The following is a 17,840-nucleotide window of genomic DNA, read 5'->3' on the forward strand; positions in this document are numbered from 1 at the left end:
GGTGCCGGCGGCAACAGCGAGAATCAAAGTAACACCTTCTTTCTTTGAGTGCACATTTGGGCAAGCGTTATGCAAATCTTCCCACATAGTGACGTAGACATGTGGGGGCATGTTTAAATGAGCTGTTTTATGAGGGTGCGGACGACTCTTAACTTTTATAAAGAATACCTCTTTGGGTTTGAGACTTTAGTCTTTGCAACTTTAGGGATTTTATCTATTCACGAACAGCTTGTAACACTTTAAAGAGAAAGGAAAACTTGAAATCACATCATAAGACACCTTTGAGAACTACAATGCTTGTTGGCTAAAACAGACATTTCATATTCAGTACAATATTTTTTTGATGCATACATTTGTCTTGCCCAACGACAAGAGTTTCACACCATTGTCCTTACCAAAAATACAGGGTAAAGACCAGTTGAAAACCTAAGACTTTTCACTCAAACTTTTCACTTGACTTGTTATGCTCATACCATAATTTGCAATGAGAAATGATGTAAATGCAAAACCGAAGCATTTCAGTATTGGTCTCAGACTTTTGGACCACACTGTATATAAATGTATGCCCCTCAGGAACCCTAGATCAATGTTAACACCATCAGCAGATTTCCCACATACTGCTATGTCAACATTGGAAACTATACAAGGCCTCCCATTGTGCAGAATAAATGTAAGTGCCATATCCATGACTTACATGCACTATTCAAATATTAAGACTGCTCGAGTCTTAAATATGTCATGATACAACTTTTTCATATTTGAAATGACATCATTTAGGGCACATCACTGTCAGATTTTTGACTTGAGGCAAGTCTGGTCGACTTCGCAGATTATTCTGATCACGAAATGCCTGCTTTTCTGACATGTGAAGCAACCAACTGTGGTTTGTTTTGTTTTTACATGTTTAAGGGGGCGGGCAAATCTGTAAAGGATGATACTATTATCACAGGCTAAGCAATCTCTGTATATATTAATAAAGAAAACATAAAATAAATGACTGTACAGAATGCAAATGTGTCGGAATGAAGTGCTGCAGAGCTGATGCATTTTTGTAGGCCAAATCCCAAAAAAGAATTAGGATTAAAGCACTTTCGGTCCCGAGGTCCTGAAGTCAGTGTTTTTTTTTTTTTATGGGTTTTTGGTTAAATGACTGAAATAAGGTCTGTGGTTAACATAAGCGCAAGCTATTTTCATGTTCTATTAAACAACATCAAAAACATCAATTATACCTCATCATGATCTTTTAAAGCTTTTACTTGTCTTGAAAAATGGCTGCTAACAAGTAGCTAAATGAGACTACCGGGGTTGTTGGGGGCATTAAATGGCAAACAGGAAAACTCATCTACTCGCTAGGTGACTTTTTCAACCTCAATGTGTTTATACTTGAGTTTTTTATTTTTTCTAACTCAAACTTTCAGGGAAATGATTTTTTAAATAAAGACTGCAGAGTTGTCGGAAACGTAATAGTCGTGATATCAAAGTCATTTGACTGTGATTTGTATTTAGGCTTCAGAATTCATAAAAGCTGTTCATTTGCGAAGATTATCATAATGAACAAAATGTGTTAGAATCATAAACCTTTATTAGTCACAGGGTTTCTCTTCTGCAATAATCCAAAGCTGATGGAATTTTTTTTTATGTTTTTTTTTTGTTATGGGTTGGCCTACAAAAATATGTTATCACTGCAGCACTCAATATGTGATTGGAATATCTGTGCACCCCAAAGTAAAAGTATTCATCGTTTTATGCAAAACTTCAAATCTAGCGTTTATTTAACTTCACAAGCATCATCCTGTAGCCTTTTTTTGTGTCCGTGTGGAAACAAACTCCCAAAAGTTATGTTGCTGTCGAGGAATCTAACTGCAGCTCGTCATTTTCTTGCTTTCCAGTTTTCATTTGCAGAGCACATCAGGTGGTCAGTAATGTGAGCATGTCGTCTGAGACCGAGACGTAACAGATTTCAGAGACAAACTAATGAGACCTCAACATGAAAGGCTCATAATGATTTAGCACATTTTTAGGGAGTGATGCGTAACACTTTAAGCCATTTCCTTATTAGTTTGTTTAATTATCCCTCCTTAAAGTTAAATGTTTTCGAAGAAGTAAAGATCTCACTGAAAGGCTATATTCTGGTAGCCTAACAACTCAGTAAAAACATCGTAAACAATCGTCTTAGCTTAATCCTGAATTGACTTACTTGAGTTGTTGAGGCACTGGAACATATTCTGGATTCTCCAGGGTTGAAGAGTGACACCAGCTTTGTCATTTCTGCCAAACTGCTGTTGTGATGTGCAACCAACTCCGCTGTGGTGAAATCAGGCCCATTTCTGGTCCAGGGTGACCACGTTTACCCCACGTTCAGTGCTTTCCTTGGAGCCCAGAACAGAGTGAGGCCTTATTGTTTCTTTTCATTTTAAACAGCAATTAAAGTGGAACTAGAAAACATTGCTCACCTCTTTCATCTCATCAATCCAAGTTCTCGTCTTGGGTGTTAGCAAGTCCAGATGATCCTTTTCTCTGTTCCTTTCAATTACAGTCCAGCGTGAGCAATGGAAACATTCTCCAGCTCCACTGTTAAATTCGCTTCGATGAGACAACCGCTTGAAAGATGGACACCTATAAATGCTGTGAAAATACCTTTCAGCACCATTCTGGATTTTCACATGGCATAAAATGATTTACCTAATGCACATCCATCTGGAGTTGCTAGGCAACATACACATGTTACAATCACAAGCCATTTGTGATGGGAAAAATTTCCAGGAGTGGTTATGTGAAAACATTTCCATTTTAGAGAGATGCAAGCTTAATCCTGTAAACCTCTGAACAAACACACAGACTGGATCCGTATTAGGACTTTGTTGCAGGTCTCAACAATAAGGATTTTTAATGTATTATTTTTTTGGGGTTGGTTTGTTTGTTTTTCGCTGGCTCAGTTGGTCCAGTAGTTTACATTTTTACTTGCCCTGCCAACATTTTCACTGGCCCTAAGGCAAAAATTTAACATTTTGCTACCAAGAGTCAGAAGCAAAGTATAATTTCTATTAAACACATTGTAAAACATGTCAACCCTCTTCAGGTTTAATTGTTGCCTTAAAGTTTTAAGTGCAATCAAGTTATTACTTAGTGTTAAGTGCATTGCACTTCATCTGACTGCTTTGAATGGATTATTTTAACCAAGGAGGTCCCGTTGAGATACAATATATCTACAATATTCTACCAAGAGTCCCGGTCAAGATGAGCATCAGAAACAATGGATAAATGATGACAAACCATTAAAAAATCATGAACACAATTAAAGGCGATGTTATTAAGATCTCTTTAAGACAATATTTATTATGACAAGTTCTTAAGAAGACATATTAGCATTAAAATAACAAAAAAAACTTTTAAAGAAATTAATACTCAAAAAGAATGATTTATCATTTGCAATAACTTGAAGTGTACATAAAAAATAAAGCATTTATTATTTACAAAAGCAGCACAGACGTCACATCTGAATCTTATGGTAGACCAAGGTACTCAAATCAATAAATTACTAAACCAGTAAAGCAAAAGTTTATCAGCACAGAAATAAGGATGACAGAAAACAACAGATAGTGCCTGAATGTTACAGTATGTTTGACAGAAACAAGACGCCGACTGGCTGTCTTATGTTTTTTGAAACTAGACTAACAGCCTTTTTCCTTACTCAGATGTACAGTGTTGATAAGGAGCTGAAAATGCTGCCTAGTTCAAGAGTCATTCCTCCCTTCCAGATTTTGAACCCAGCCCAGATCATTAACCGCCATATGTCTCCTATTGAAAACACATCTACTGTACAGGAAACCTTAAGAGAGGAAATACTTAGACCATAGACCAGCTGACTCAAGCAAAAACAAGAACCAGTTGCCTGAGTTTTAATGATGGCTTGACATGAATACCCTCCAGAGAGAAGGATTATGGGAATGCATCCTATTGACTTCTACTCAAAATGAACCAACCGCCACTCAACTAAACCGAATGTACTGTATAGTCATGCGTGCAAAGTACAAAGATAAGAAAACAGCAGTTGACCAGTTGACATTTTCATGGTTTAACTGAATAGGCCTAAATCTGATAAAATTGTGCATCTAATGAGTGGAAAAACATTCCCTGAGTCAGAAGAGTAAGGGACAAGAGGAAGCTACAGCTATTCCAGACTGGGATGAATACTAACCCAGAACTTTTTGTAGATTTATTACACATTATAGCTGTCAGAAGCAAAAGGACTTTTAGAACTTCTAAACACATCACTACTGTTCAAAATGATGGGGTCAGATAGATTTTTAAAGAAATTAATAATTTTATTCAGCAAGGACACATTGAATTAATTAAAAGTGACAGTAAAGGCATTTATATGGAGGATTTCTATATCAAATAAATCTTGGTTGATATAATGAGGGCCTCTGAGGAACAAGTTGCCAAATTTTGTCAGGTTAGTGACTCCACATCACTCCACAACTACATTTATTTTTAATTTTTTTAGTTGTGTGATTGGGAAATAAACTGTTCTTTGAATGGGCAAAATTTGCAAATATAAAGTCTACACATTTGTACATACAGTATCTGTCTAAATGGGTATTCCTTGGCCAGAAGAAGCTGCAATGTTAATCAGACTTTATACTTAAAGTCAAAAGTCAGGCTACATGAGATGACCTTAAACCGAAAACCTTCTTGAGCCAGATCAGACCTTCCTTAATCCTCCAGGTGGCACTCAGATTCCAGTCCTTCAGTGAGCCTGATAAATCTCTCTGGTTTTGGCTGCCACTCTTCCTAGAAACCCAAAGGAAAGATGTACAGGCAGTTGTCCACACTCAATGCAATTATTTATATCCGGACACAAAGAGGAGACTGTGTATCTTGGCAAAGCCGAGGGTTCAACCCTTTCAGTTGACTGGCCGCAGTTCACCAGTGCCAAACAAATTACTGTGTGGTGGGGGCCGGATAATTAATGAAACATGGAGAATGCAGAGAGAGAATGATGTCCGCATATCATGATCCGGGAGGAAAATTTCAGAGGACAAATGAAGTGTAAAATTAAATCTGCAAGTTGGTTGTAGTGATCTCCCAAAATAGAATAAAAATTAGGACACAGACACTATTATTTATTGTTTCACTCATGGAGTATGCTGTATATAGCTGGATGACTACTGAATCTACAGTACGCCCAAAGAAATTCAATAAGCTAGTGCAACTTTACATTGTTAAAACCATTTTTGGGAATAGTGACGTGACATACAGCCAAGTATGGTGACCCATACTCAGAATTTGTGCTCTGCATTTAACCCATCCAAAGTGCACACACACACACACACTTTGGGCAGCCATTTATGCTGCGGCACCCTGGGAGCTGTTGGGGGTTCGGCGCCTTGCTCAAGGGCACCTAAGTTGTGGTATTGCCGGCCCAAGACTCAAACCCACAACCTCACTGACAAGATTCAAACTCTCTAACCATTTTCACTGATATACCCCACAACTTCTCCACATCAATTACGTTGATGTTCCCTCAGAATCATTTACATTACATTTACATTTAATCATTTAGCAGAAGCTTTTATCCAAAGCGACTTACAATCGGGGAATACATCAAGCGATTCAACTGAAAGAGGCAAATAGACACAGGAAGTGCTCGTCATACCAAGTTTTATGCATTGTTCAAATAAGTACAAGCTAGACAGAGAAAGATGAAAGAAAAGATCTTTTTTTTTTTTTTTTTTAAGATGAAGTCAGATAGTGACAAAAGAGACATTTTTTTGCCGCTTGAAAAATGTCAGGGAATCAGCATTCCGGATAGGGGTTGGAATATCATTCCACCAGCCAGGAACGGTAAACAAAAATGTTCTGGAAAGTGATTTTGTGCCTCTTTGTGATGGTACCACAAAGAGTCGCTCACTTGTGGATCTCAGGCTTCTGGAGAGGATGTAGATTCGTAAGAGTGAGTGGAAGTAGGCGGGTACTGAGCCTGTGGCTGTTCTATATGCAAGCATCAGTGTCTTTAACTTGAACGAGCCGTAACTGGCAGCCAGGGCAGGGAGGTAAAGAGAGGTGTGACATAGGCTCTTTTGGGCTTGTTTAAGACCAGTTGTGCTGCTGCATTCTGAATCGTTTGTAAAGGTTTGGCTGTGCATGATGGAAGTCCAGCAAGGAGACCATTGCAGAAGTCCAGCCTAGAAATGAAAAGGGCTGGGACAAGAAGTTGCGCAGCATGCTCCGTTAGTAACGGCCTGATCTTTCTGATGTTGTGCAATGCAAACCTGCAAGATCTAGCAGTTTTTGCAATGTGATCTTTAAAAGTCAGCTGGTCATCAAAGATTACACCAAGATTTCTGACCGAACTTGATGAGGTAATTGTTGATTAACCTAACTGGACGGTGAAGTCATGCTGTAGATTTGGAGTGGCAGTCTTTGCCAGGTTGAGGTGTAGGTGATGTTCTTTCATCCATGCCAAAATGTCCGCCAGGCAGCCTGAGATCCGTACAGCTACTGTTGGATCATCTGATTGAAATGAGAGACAGAGCTGTGTGTCATCAGCATAGAAATGGTAGGAGAAACCATCTGCCTGTATAATGAGTCCCAGTGATGTAGTGTATATGGAGAAGAGGAGGGGGTCCAAGAATTGAACCCTGAGGAACCCCAGTGACCAGTTGATCCAATTGCTTTGCATACCTCCCCACCCCAGGCCACCCTGAAAGACCTACCAGTGAGATAGGATTCAAACTAGCAAAGTGGAATCCCTGTGATGCCCAGTGATGAGAGGGCGGACAGGAGGATCTGATGATTCACCATGTCAAAAGCAGCAGATAGATCCAGCAAAATAATAACACTGAAGAAAATCTGAATAAAAGTCGTCTGGGCCTAATAATAACTAACCCAAGCTGCAGTAAAACATGACATGAAGAGCTGGCACTAACGGTGGTGAGCAATAAAAACCGTAATGCTTATTCACCATAGAGTCCGTATATACACTTCCTTGTGGAAAAAGCCCTGGCAGATTCTGGTGTGTTAAGAGAAAGGAAGTTCAGAGATGGTGTTGAGGGACCAACTTGTCAGACGTTACCTCACAGACCAATCCAAGGTGGCTCAAACTTCATCCTTTGCTAAGTTGTACAACCTTCGCCTGGAAATCCCAGAATTTACCCATGGGTCAAATGCAGGAAGCTTTTTAACAGTGGAAAAGTGAAAAAGGCTTTGTGTATTGGTAGCATGAAACAGGTGTCCCTTCACCTGAATGCCAGCTTGCTCAACCCTTAGCTGTCTTCCAGAATCTCTTTGCCTAATGTTTGGATGAGGAAATTTCTAATTACGGAAAACTTCACTTAAAACGAAAAAGAGACTGTTTCCCACACACACAGATTTATTTTTAGTGAGAATAAATGTTGTATTTAGTGTAGCACAAGAAAACCAACTCTGAGGATGTTTATACATAGACCAGGCTCATTGGCTGTGCAGCGGGAATTCTATGATATTCCGGATGGTGACCTTGGAAAGACATTGTGTAATACGGCAGCTGCTCAGGTTCGTGCCAATTATTTGTTTTACAAAAATAAGAGAGTCTTCCCTCCCTAAATTTAATTCTCTCCATCTTCTCCTAAAGAAATGGTTTTGAAAATTAAAATTTACTCATTTATTTACTCTCAAGTGCATCTTTTCAATACAAACTACAAAAGGAGCATATTTTTTTGTAGTCCATACAACTTGTGTACTGTATTTTGAGCATTCTAAAGTTATACAGTGGTTTTGTATAAGAAACAGACCAAAATTTAAAGTCGCAAGGGAACTGAATAGCGACGGATCACTACATCCGAGTGTAACGGATCATCGGAAAAGTTGATCGATTGTTGACTGAATGTTGAGATGTGGGCATTGCACTCAAAAGTGGAGGCAGGAAGGTCCAGTTATGACATGAAATTTATGAGACTGAAACATTTTTAAATAAAACTTATGCACAAATAATTGTTTACAATAAGTTCTAGAAGAAAATAGGTTGAATTTCTATTTCATGCTGACTTTTAGCTATGCACTGATGGTGCATCAGAAAAAATACATACAGATTTGAAATTACACAAGTAGGAGGAAATGATTATTAAGGAAGAGGAAAAAAATCAGTTTCATGAACTAGTTAATAGAACAGAAGTACAACTAGTCCAAAATAATTGGCAAAATCAATCAGCAATTCTTTTCCATCAGAAAGCAAACTAAAAACGCAACGTTACATCTGACAAATGGTTTGTTAAGCAAATTTGACTGCAAGTGTTCTTTTCCTGATGATATATGGTGATTTGTATATTCAGGGCTAATCGAGACTTCAGCCTAAAGTCTCCAAAGTCTCTTTCATAAGCCATAGGGTGCACAGGCATGAATAAGCCATAGAATCATAGACAATCCATTAAACAAAGAATCCTTATGCCTGACAGCTTGTTACTACAGGCTAGTCAGCGGTTGTTTCTGCGCTCATAAATCAACAGTGATCAACAACATTCAGTCTCTACAGCAACCATGAGAGTCAGACACATGGGGTAACAGAAGCCTGTTTAACAGCACAGCTCTTGATCCGTATACAGAGAGATGCGTGATTTGGGAACAGAAAGAAATAAACTAAATAATAAATTAACTACAGCTGTTATTGTCAAACCCAGGCTTTTCTGCCAAGTCCAGAAAAATAACAGTAGTGGTAGCCAAAACAAATGAGCAAGTGCACACATCAGCAAAAGAGCTTAAATATTATTAAGAATTAATTAGAGGTGCATGCTAATGCAAGCATTGCTATTACTATTGCCCAGGGTTAGGTTTGAACAAGTTTTGTGTATTAACAAACTATATGTATTAAACTTTGGTGCATGACTTGTCTAACAGTAGCTACATTTAATGCACTCAAATAATCAGTTTATTAATGGTTCAATCTGACTAAAAAGCCTTAATGTGAACATTTCAATCCATCCGACTGGGATATAACCAAATAAAATTGTGATCAGACTGAAAGTGGTGGTGTAGACCTAGAAAAATTCCTGTAAATGCCTGAACACGAGAAATAGATTTCAGATAGATCAAAAATACTTTGCGCACATGTGCAGTGCCATGTCACACATTATTTACATACACGTATTAACATCTTACAAACCGCTTACACATCTTAATAAATTTGGCAAATGAAAACATGTCTGGTCTTTGTGCTACTGACATGAATGATATATTCATAATCGTACGGATTGTTGAGGAAATGTCTCCTTTACTTTCTAAGTCATATATGCCCTACCAACCATCCAGAGCACCATAGCAATCACATTACATGCTAAAACGACTCAAAACAACCCAGCAACTGCATAGCAATGTTATGACAATTGCCCACAACAATCTAGCATTATGATTGGCCAATTTTTACAAGCAACCACCACTCATATTCTCTTCGGAAAACATTAAAACCCATGTCTCTCTAATACAAGTAGGCTATATTTCTAGAGACAACAAACAGGTGGACTACCATTACATTCAGAATGACAAAATTACTGTTATTGTTATTACTGTAAAATCATCATGAATTAAGACCGTAAAGAATGTAAAAACAATATTTCTGTCATTCCCTAATGTGTTTTAAGTTTGAACCCCCTTAAAGAAAGTCAAATTAAAACGTCCTAAAAGGATACTGCTTTTACATTTAAGTAAAGTTTCAATAGTTTTCAAAGACAGCTTGGGTAACTAAAAAATCGTAACATAATTAGTCAGAATGGGCTAAATAAATGCACGCGATCGCCTGACGAGGTAACCAACAGTAGGCTACAGTAGTCCGTTCCAGTGGTTTGTGTTAGAATCAGCATAAAAAAAGTATTTATCAATTTATTACAGACTCTGATATCAAAAATAAATCACAAAATGTCATTAGGTCTTTTGTTTAAACGTATTGAACATACTTGACATCAGCGGTCAGTGTCAGAAGCCCTAAAATACAATTTTGATTGTTCGCGCCGAAAGTTGAAAATCGCTCCCAGTCAAGTCAACAGATACTGTAATTTGCAAATTAATTTATTACAGACTCATATATCAAACATAAATAAATAAAAATCACAAAATATAATTATGTTTTGTTTAAACAGGCTTAGGCTAGCTACTTGACATTAGCGGTCAGTGCAGAAGCCCTAAAATAGGATTTCGATTGGTCGCGCCGAAAACTGATAGAAAATCGCTCCCAGTCAAGTCAATAGATAATGCAATTCGCAAAATGATTTTGTTGTTATATAAATAAATGTAGGAGGCTTTTTATTTATTTATTTATTTATTTATTTATTTTGGAGGATGGAACTGTTAGGCTACTATAGTTATTGCAACTTAGGAAACATAGCGTAACAGTAGTTGCAACCATACCAAACATTTCGCAGATGAAATAGCCAAGAGTCAGTCGCACCACATCGACTTGTTTATCTATATTTGACTTTGACTGGCTTTTGACGTGATGTAATTTCGGAGTAACATGACAGCAAATAGGACCCAGCAGAGTTCTCCGGCGAACCTCACCTGTCCCAAACGCACTTTTACTTTTCCACCTGAAGTCGCCTGCAAAATCCCGACATCTGTCAGACTTAAAGATAACGGCATGTTTCCTGCATTGCTCTGCAGTCTGTTGCTCCTGCACGGCTCGCTCGGGGAGATCGTGTTCCGCTGCCCGAGCTGCACCGCGGAGCGCCAGGCGGCGTGTCCCAAGCTCACCACCTCTTGCGAGATCGTCAGGGAACCGGGTTGCGGTTGCTGTCCGGTTTGCGCCCGGCAAAAGGGTGAGCTGTGCGGCGTCTACACGCCGAGATGCGGGAGCGGTTTGAGGTGTTACCCGAGCGCGAATTCAGAGTTACAGCTGGAGCAGCTGATACAGGGACTCGGGCGATGCGAGAACAAAGTGGACCTGGAGCCCACCATGACCAACCAGGAGTCAGGACACAGTGGTGAGTCTCAAGACTTGTTTGTGAACATGAATTGATGCACAGCCGCTGCCAAAATGTGAGCATATCGCACGGATGATGTTGCAGCCTGAGTCAAATATCAGTGCAGGGTCTTTGTTCTGGCACCCTTTTCTCCACCATCTTGTTTGAATACAGCCCCTTTGTTTGATCACCAACTTCTGTCTGAACTGCTTCTGGTGCATCTGCTCATACGTGCTTGATTTTGTTTATATCAGGATTCTCACAGTCATGGCAAACCTAGGAATGTCAGTCAGTAATAAAATTGAGATTTCTTTGGGAAGGTCATGGGAATTAATGCAATATTAAATAATCATGGTCATTTATATATATATTTTTTTTAATTGTTTATTTTTAGATTAATATGTATTTATTTGTATGTATTATATATTTGAATATTTTTATATATATAAAACAATGTTTCAGACATTTCACCAGCTAGAAATTCTCTATAAAATAGTTTTATATGTAATCATAAAATAGTGTATAACAAACTAGAAGTAAAAAATTTACACACACACACACACACACACACACACACACACACATACATATGACTTAGTCATATTTAATAATTCATACCCATAAACTACATGAAAAGACAATAAAAAAAAAAAATTTTAGTCAACAACACATTATTTTTTATTATACAACACATATAACAGATTTTAAAATTATAATTTTATATATATTTTATTTCTATTATCTAGAAATTATAATTTTATAGAGTAATAACTAGTTCATGGAAAACAAAAATATCTACATAACAAGGTGCTCCACTTCAGCAAAAGTTAAACTCTTCTCAGCTTTGAGTTGCTGGACACGCCCACATCCTGTCCTCAGCAGTCACTGAGTTCAGGTTGTTTCATCAATGCAGGTCGCTTCCGATGGGAACGGGGCTTTATCCGGTAATAAATGACTGGAAAAGTCATGTACATTTCTATAGTCACTGCTGGTCCAAATTTATCAAGTTATGTTAAGCTTATCTGGTCTAGTCACAAATACTCAAAACACTGGAAAAACTCATTGTCAAATTCTGTGTAAACCCTGTTATATTTACTTAAATTGGATGGATAAAGCACCTTATAAAGGGTGCTTTTATTATTACAGTCTTTGGGTGTTGATACAGGCAGATTAGATCAGTAAGCTGCAGCATTAGACATTTGAGGTCAACTTCTTTTATGCCTCCTTTAGAAGCAATTGGAGTTATATAACATTGTGGCAGTCTATAACATAATGTGGCAATGAAACCAACACTTTTGGGTGCAGTGGGATGATCAGTGTTGAAATTTAGTTGACCATGGGACCATTGATCCCCTCAGTAAGCAAACAAGCTTATCACCTGTTGAACTGTTGACACGGTAATGTTTGCCATTCTTTTATTTGTCCTGGTGGTCCCTGAATAATATATGTATACGTCTTTAAAAACTTTCTCAGGGGTTAGTTCTTTCTCAGTTGGGAAAAAAAGAGTATCGTGCACAGTGCTGCCTGTTGCCTTGATAATATAATTTGCATAATCCCATGTGGGTGTCATCAGAGGCTGTCTCTTTTGCTCTAAAGGACAGGATGAGCAGTTCCAACCTTTTGCCATGCAACTGAAATATGTGACCTAGATTTCTAATAAAATAAAGAATTCTCAAATTGCTGATGACTAAATGGTGCCAAATGCCTCTGCTTTGAAACAAATTGGCAGCCGTTATCCTGTTGTGCTGTTGAATTTTCCAACAAATCAAGGGTGAAAGGCTAATGTCAACTGGCACAAATTGGACTTTTGCGCACTGAACTTTGAGGCCCGTCCAGGCACCCTTGTGAATCTGCCCCGCTACGCTAGTTGAGCAGCGTTTGAATGGTGTATTTTAGGATACCAATAAACACTAAGCAACAGGGTTGCCCAGCACCAGCAGTTAATCTGCTCATTTCCAAGCCTTTCCAAAGCGGGTTTCTAATAAAGAGAAAATACTGCCAGCTCTAAGGATAGTTAAAGTTCACCGTTGCACCCTCATGATTTTCTGGCACTGTGTTATTTTATTTGTTCTGTGAAAAATAACAACATTTTTAGGCTTAATGTCAAAGCTTCTGTGTTCCATTCAGATGCGACTGCAAATTATTTTAGTGGAGATTTTTCAGTGAATATTAATGTTTTATTATCTGTTAGTCACACAAAACAATTGCATGGCTCTCAAAGACATTGAATATGGCAGATAAGATTCAAGATTAAAGTTTTTATTTTTCAAATACATGATCATATAGAGAATATATAACCAGCAGTGAAATGTGAGTCAGGTCCGCTCCATGAATACAAAGAATACATCACAGAGGAAAATATACATAAATATAGGTATGAAAGAATGAAATAAAAGTACATTTTTGAAAATAATACAAGAAAGTATACTGTAGAATTAAATATAGAATAGAAAATAATGTGCATGAAAGTATACTGTAGTCTTAAATATTAAAATACAGGAATGTACAAGAGGTGAATGTGCAAACAGGTTGTGACACTGACAATATGTCAATATGACAATATGAGGTAGAGAACGATGAATATCTTACTGATTAATTGAATATTAAGTGGAGACATGTAGATGTTAAGAGGCAGGTTTTGAGTTTAGGAGCTTGATGGCCTGGGGGAAGAAACTCCTCCTAAGTCTCTCGGTTTTTGCCATCAGGCCACGGAAGCGCTTACCAGATGGCAGCAAAGTGAAAAGACCGTTACTAGGGTGGTTAGAGTCCTTAATGATTTTAACAGTTCTGCTTTTGCAGCGTTTGAGGTAGATGTCCTGCAGAGAGGGGAGAGCAGACCCTGAGAAGTGCTCCGCTAAGTGCACAACTCTCTGCAGGGCTTTGCTGTCTTGACTGGAGATGTTCCCAAACCACACTGAGATACACTGAGTCAATACACTTTATATGGGTCCTGAATAGAAAGTTTTCAGGATTGCGGGTGAGTTTAGGGTAAGTTTGACGATTTTCAACCAACTTAGCATGTGTTACATTGTTACGTCTGTGTTACCTGCACCAAGTCTTTTTTTTTCTCCACAGCCTCTTTTCTTTGTTTTCTCTAGTCATGTAGACCTGATTTAAAAAAAAAAAAAAAAAAAAACCTTTACTGCAGTGACAGCTAGCTTTTATTAAAACCTAATTTTGCCAATGTCAAATTACCCCTCTGTCACATGGACTTTTACGTTTATTTTGTTTGTTGTAGCTTAGCAGTATAAATCACCATCCACTGTGATTGCATGGAAAACAGAAGATCAGATATTCTGCTTTCGATCTCTTTAATGTTTTCTGGAAGAAATAAAACAGTAGTTGGACTTGGAAAAACGCAAGAGTGAGTAAATGATGACAAAATCATTTAACTAACAGTTTAATCAAAACTCCAGTTGGCAGATTACTTGGCAGTAGTGAGGTGTGTGGTCAGTTACACACACATTTATCTTTCTTTTCTTAATGTTTTCTGTGAGAAGAATTCAAAATCAGCATCAAACAAGTTAGCCCTGTGAGTATGATTACTGAAAGTCTTGTGGAAATCTTGTTAGCCAAGACCAGTGTCCACGTTCTGGTCCAGTACTTCTGTTTCTGCTTAACAGAAAACACAATTTATTGCGGATCTAATGAATGCTGAGTATGTCATCTATTAAGGCTCATTAATGCAGTGAACTATAAATGTAATTATGTAATTCACTAGAAGGTGCTTCATCCAGGACCTCTGATCCTCTTCTTTGTGTTCGGTGCATGCCTTTGTGTTTTATTGTGTGGCCACTCCTCGGTATAGCTTTAACTAAATGGTGTGATTTGGCACCCAGGCATCGCATCTCAAATGAAGGCTCATTCCGCACTGCGGCTGGTGAATTACATTCAGTAGTTTCATCACAGTGAGCATCTCTTAATTAACTGAAACCTCTCCGTGCATGGCCTTAACTGTGAGCATAGTGCACCACCTGTAGTTAGCATTGTTCATATGTCAGGCAGCTGCCTCAAACATGATACAGTAGAGCATGTGTTAGGACCTGATGAGAGGAATATCTTTAGTGATGACACTTAACCAGTGCACAGATGCTGGCTTACATAATGTTTCCTTGGCTTTAACTTTGGATCAGTTTCAAGAAGTCTAGAATATGTTTTGCCCATATTCTGGGTTTTGAGAAGAAATATTTTGCAGCATGTGTGAACACACATCTGAGGACCTCTGTCATCATTATGAACTTTAACATGGCAATTAAAGGATAAGTTCATGCAAAAATGTAAATTGTCATCATTTATTCATCTTCGAGCTGCTTTATTTCCAGATGGTGGCAGTGCATACGTACAACTTCAAGTCTCATGTTAGTTTATTGTAAAGAACAGACTGAAATCTAAGACATTAGTCGCTGATCTAAAGAGTTCACAGATCTTATTCCAACTTGTGTTCAATCTGAATAATGCTGTATTTAGATGCATCACACAAGATTTGATGGCAAATGCCACTGGTTCTTGCATGGCATATGACTTCTTACAAAAAGTTTGAATTTATTTAACTGTGAGATTTCAAGACTTGCATGAGTTGTTTAGACTACTTTTATCATACTTTTATAATACGTGATTTTGTCTTCTATATTATTATTAATATTATTTTACAAATATTTTTATTTAGCTTAAACTTTAAAACATTTCTTATTTTCATTTGTTTCCATCTAGTATTTATATTTTTACATCAATTATTGAATACGATTTTAATCATTAACAGCATCAGTCTTTGTACATTAAGTTGCTTCTAATAAAATGACAAATCCAGGAATCCAAATGATGAGTCTAAATTACACAGATCAATGTACTTAAAAATAAAATGCACACTAAAATTATGAATAAGTCAGGTAAAAGATGCACCTGTAAACGTTTGCACCCATTCACTCCAGAAAATCCAGCCTCCTCACCACCATCCTAAAAATATATCTCACGTTTATTCAAGCTAGCGGTTTGTATCTCATGTTTGTTTTTCAGCCTTTTCCTCTTTCTTTCTCCTTATATCGTGTGTACTGTGATTGCCCTTGGATCCCTTCAGGGTCTGATGTGCTGAGACACGCTCTCTTCAACACCTTTCCAGTGCCTGCAGTAGGATGCCTTGGGTGGCGGCTGCTTGTCGAGACCTGTGACACCAGAGAGGCTCCTTGTAGGCGCCATGACTTTACTTTTGCTCCAGGGCATATGGAGTGTCATGGTGTCAAACAAGCAGTTGAAATAACAGGAAAAAAACGCTTGGTCCTTTCTCTCCAAGGCCATCCTAGACAACAGACTGGAGACTGGAAAGATGGTGAAGGAGCGTCAGCAAAATACACAATCTGACACATCCAGCCGTCTTTCACTATGTGCTATAATGCTGGCTGCCTGCCTGCCCGACATGAAAATGTAAATATTGACTGCAACAGATATATTTACTATGAAATGGTTGCAAAGAATACAAGTCTAGCAGCAGCAAGGCTGTGTTAATACCTCTCGGCACACAGTTACATTCCTGTCAGCAGGCCTATTTTGTTATGACTGACAAGAATTACAATTTGTAACTTGCATGCTGCCATCTTGGCTGTCATGATGATTTCAGCTGAGTTATAATCTTTGGATTTATAATTGAGAAACATTTATATGGGTCATTGTACAGAATTGGTGCAAACTGCTGTCTTGTCCCACAACCAAAAAACATATTTAAAAAGCATTTAAGTATTCAAATCTTAAATGTTTACTAAGGTTTATTATCTGTTGAAACCCACAATAATACATATAAAATCCTCATTTAGTGCGCACTTCCAATTGGGAGGTGGCTGCCAGAACCCTAACCCCTAAATTTAATGAAAATTATATTGAAAAAAATACATATATATGTTCTGCATTTTCTGCATTTTCATGTGTTGTAGTCCATTGAGACTGATTTGAACTACACTCCTACATTGATGATCAGGAAATATTTATGTTACTCTCTTTCATATAGCTACATGGTGAGTAGATAGGTCCCATCGTTTTGAGGTAAATGTGTTCAAAAGTATGAAAACTCTGTGTGTAACTTAAAAAAAAACGTCACAACCGAAAGATGAACAAAGATGTTATGATAATGTTTGGTTCAAGGTATTTTCAAACTAATGAATCCTAAGTGTGAAATTAATATGATTAACTTTTTACAAAGAAAAATTTGATTTAAAATACAACAGATATCATAAATCACACTTGAAATATTGTTAAAATTGTAATTGTTATTGATTTACCTAATATTACCTTGTAAGTAAAATCTTAATAAGTCAATATAACTCTTCTTACTAAATGATATAGTACTATGCTTATAGGACTGTGTATATAGGACAAATATTCCAAAACTGTCTGAAAATTTCCTCAAAAAAAAGCCCTCATCACTCCAAAATTTTATTGGATGAGGTCTGCCATAGTATTGAATTTTGAATTTAATTTTCTTTCTTTCTTTCTTTCTTTCTTTCTTTCTTTCTTTCTTTCTTCAGTCTGTATTAGGGCTGTGTATTGCCAAGAGTCTGGCGATACGATACATATCACGATACAGGGGTTGTGATATGATATGTTGCGATTGTGATACTGTAAGCATGGCGATATATTGGGATATTCCTTATTTTAGAAACAGGATATATTTTTAGGAAAGCTATCATTAAAAACACACCACCCTATGCAAACCTTAGCAATAGATAAATAAATAAAAATTATTTAACCAGTACACAGTGGGATCTGCATTTGCAATAATCAGTCCCTGTAACATTCTACGTTATTGAACCACTTTTTGTGCAGTACGAGTAAAAAAGGTCCTTACAGATCAAAGTGCCTGCAAGATTCTTTAGTTAATTTAAATCAAATTTAAATTAAATTTATGCATTTAGCAGACACTTTTAT

At 37.5% G+C, this 17,840-nt stretch overlaps 1 protein-coding gene and 1 long non-coding RNA gene across 2 annotated transcripts in view; one reads left to right on the plus strand and one right to left on the minus strand.

Moving 5' to 3' along the window:
• On the minus strand, positions 1–10,662 carry LOC122138525. The gene is made up of 3 exons (XR_006155649.1): positions 10,528–10,662; positions 2,454–2,616; positions 1–2,369 (listed from the first exon to the last, which is right to left on the minus strand). It is a non-coding gene; the product is annotated as an uncharacterized LOC122138525 (long non-coding RNA).
• Positions 10,388–17,840, plus strand: part of LOC109106806 (insulin-like growth factor-binding protein 2-B) — a 24,608-nt gene continuing 17,155 nt past the window's right edge. Inside the window, exon 1 of the mRNA XM_019120065.2 lies at positions 10,388–10,949. Coding sequence (XP_018975610.2) covers positions 10,484–10,949 — 466 coding nt within the window. The 5' untranslated portion in view covers positions 10,388–10,483. The remainder of the gene's footprint in view (positions 10,950–17,840) is intronic.

This window comes from Cyprinus carpio, chromosome B9 (genome assembly GCF_018340385.1).
Source record: "Cyprinus carpio isolate SPL01 chromosome B9, ASM1834038v1, whole genome shotgun sequence".
NCBI classification, from domain to species: Eukaryota; Metazoa; Chordata; class Actinopteri; order Cypriniformes; family Cyprinidae; genus Cyprinus; species Cyprinus carpio.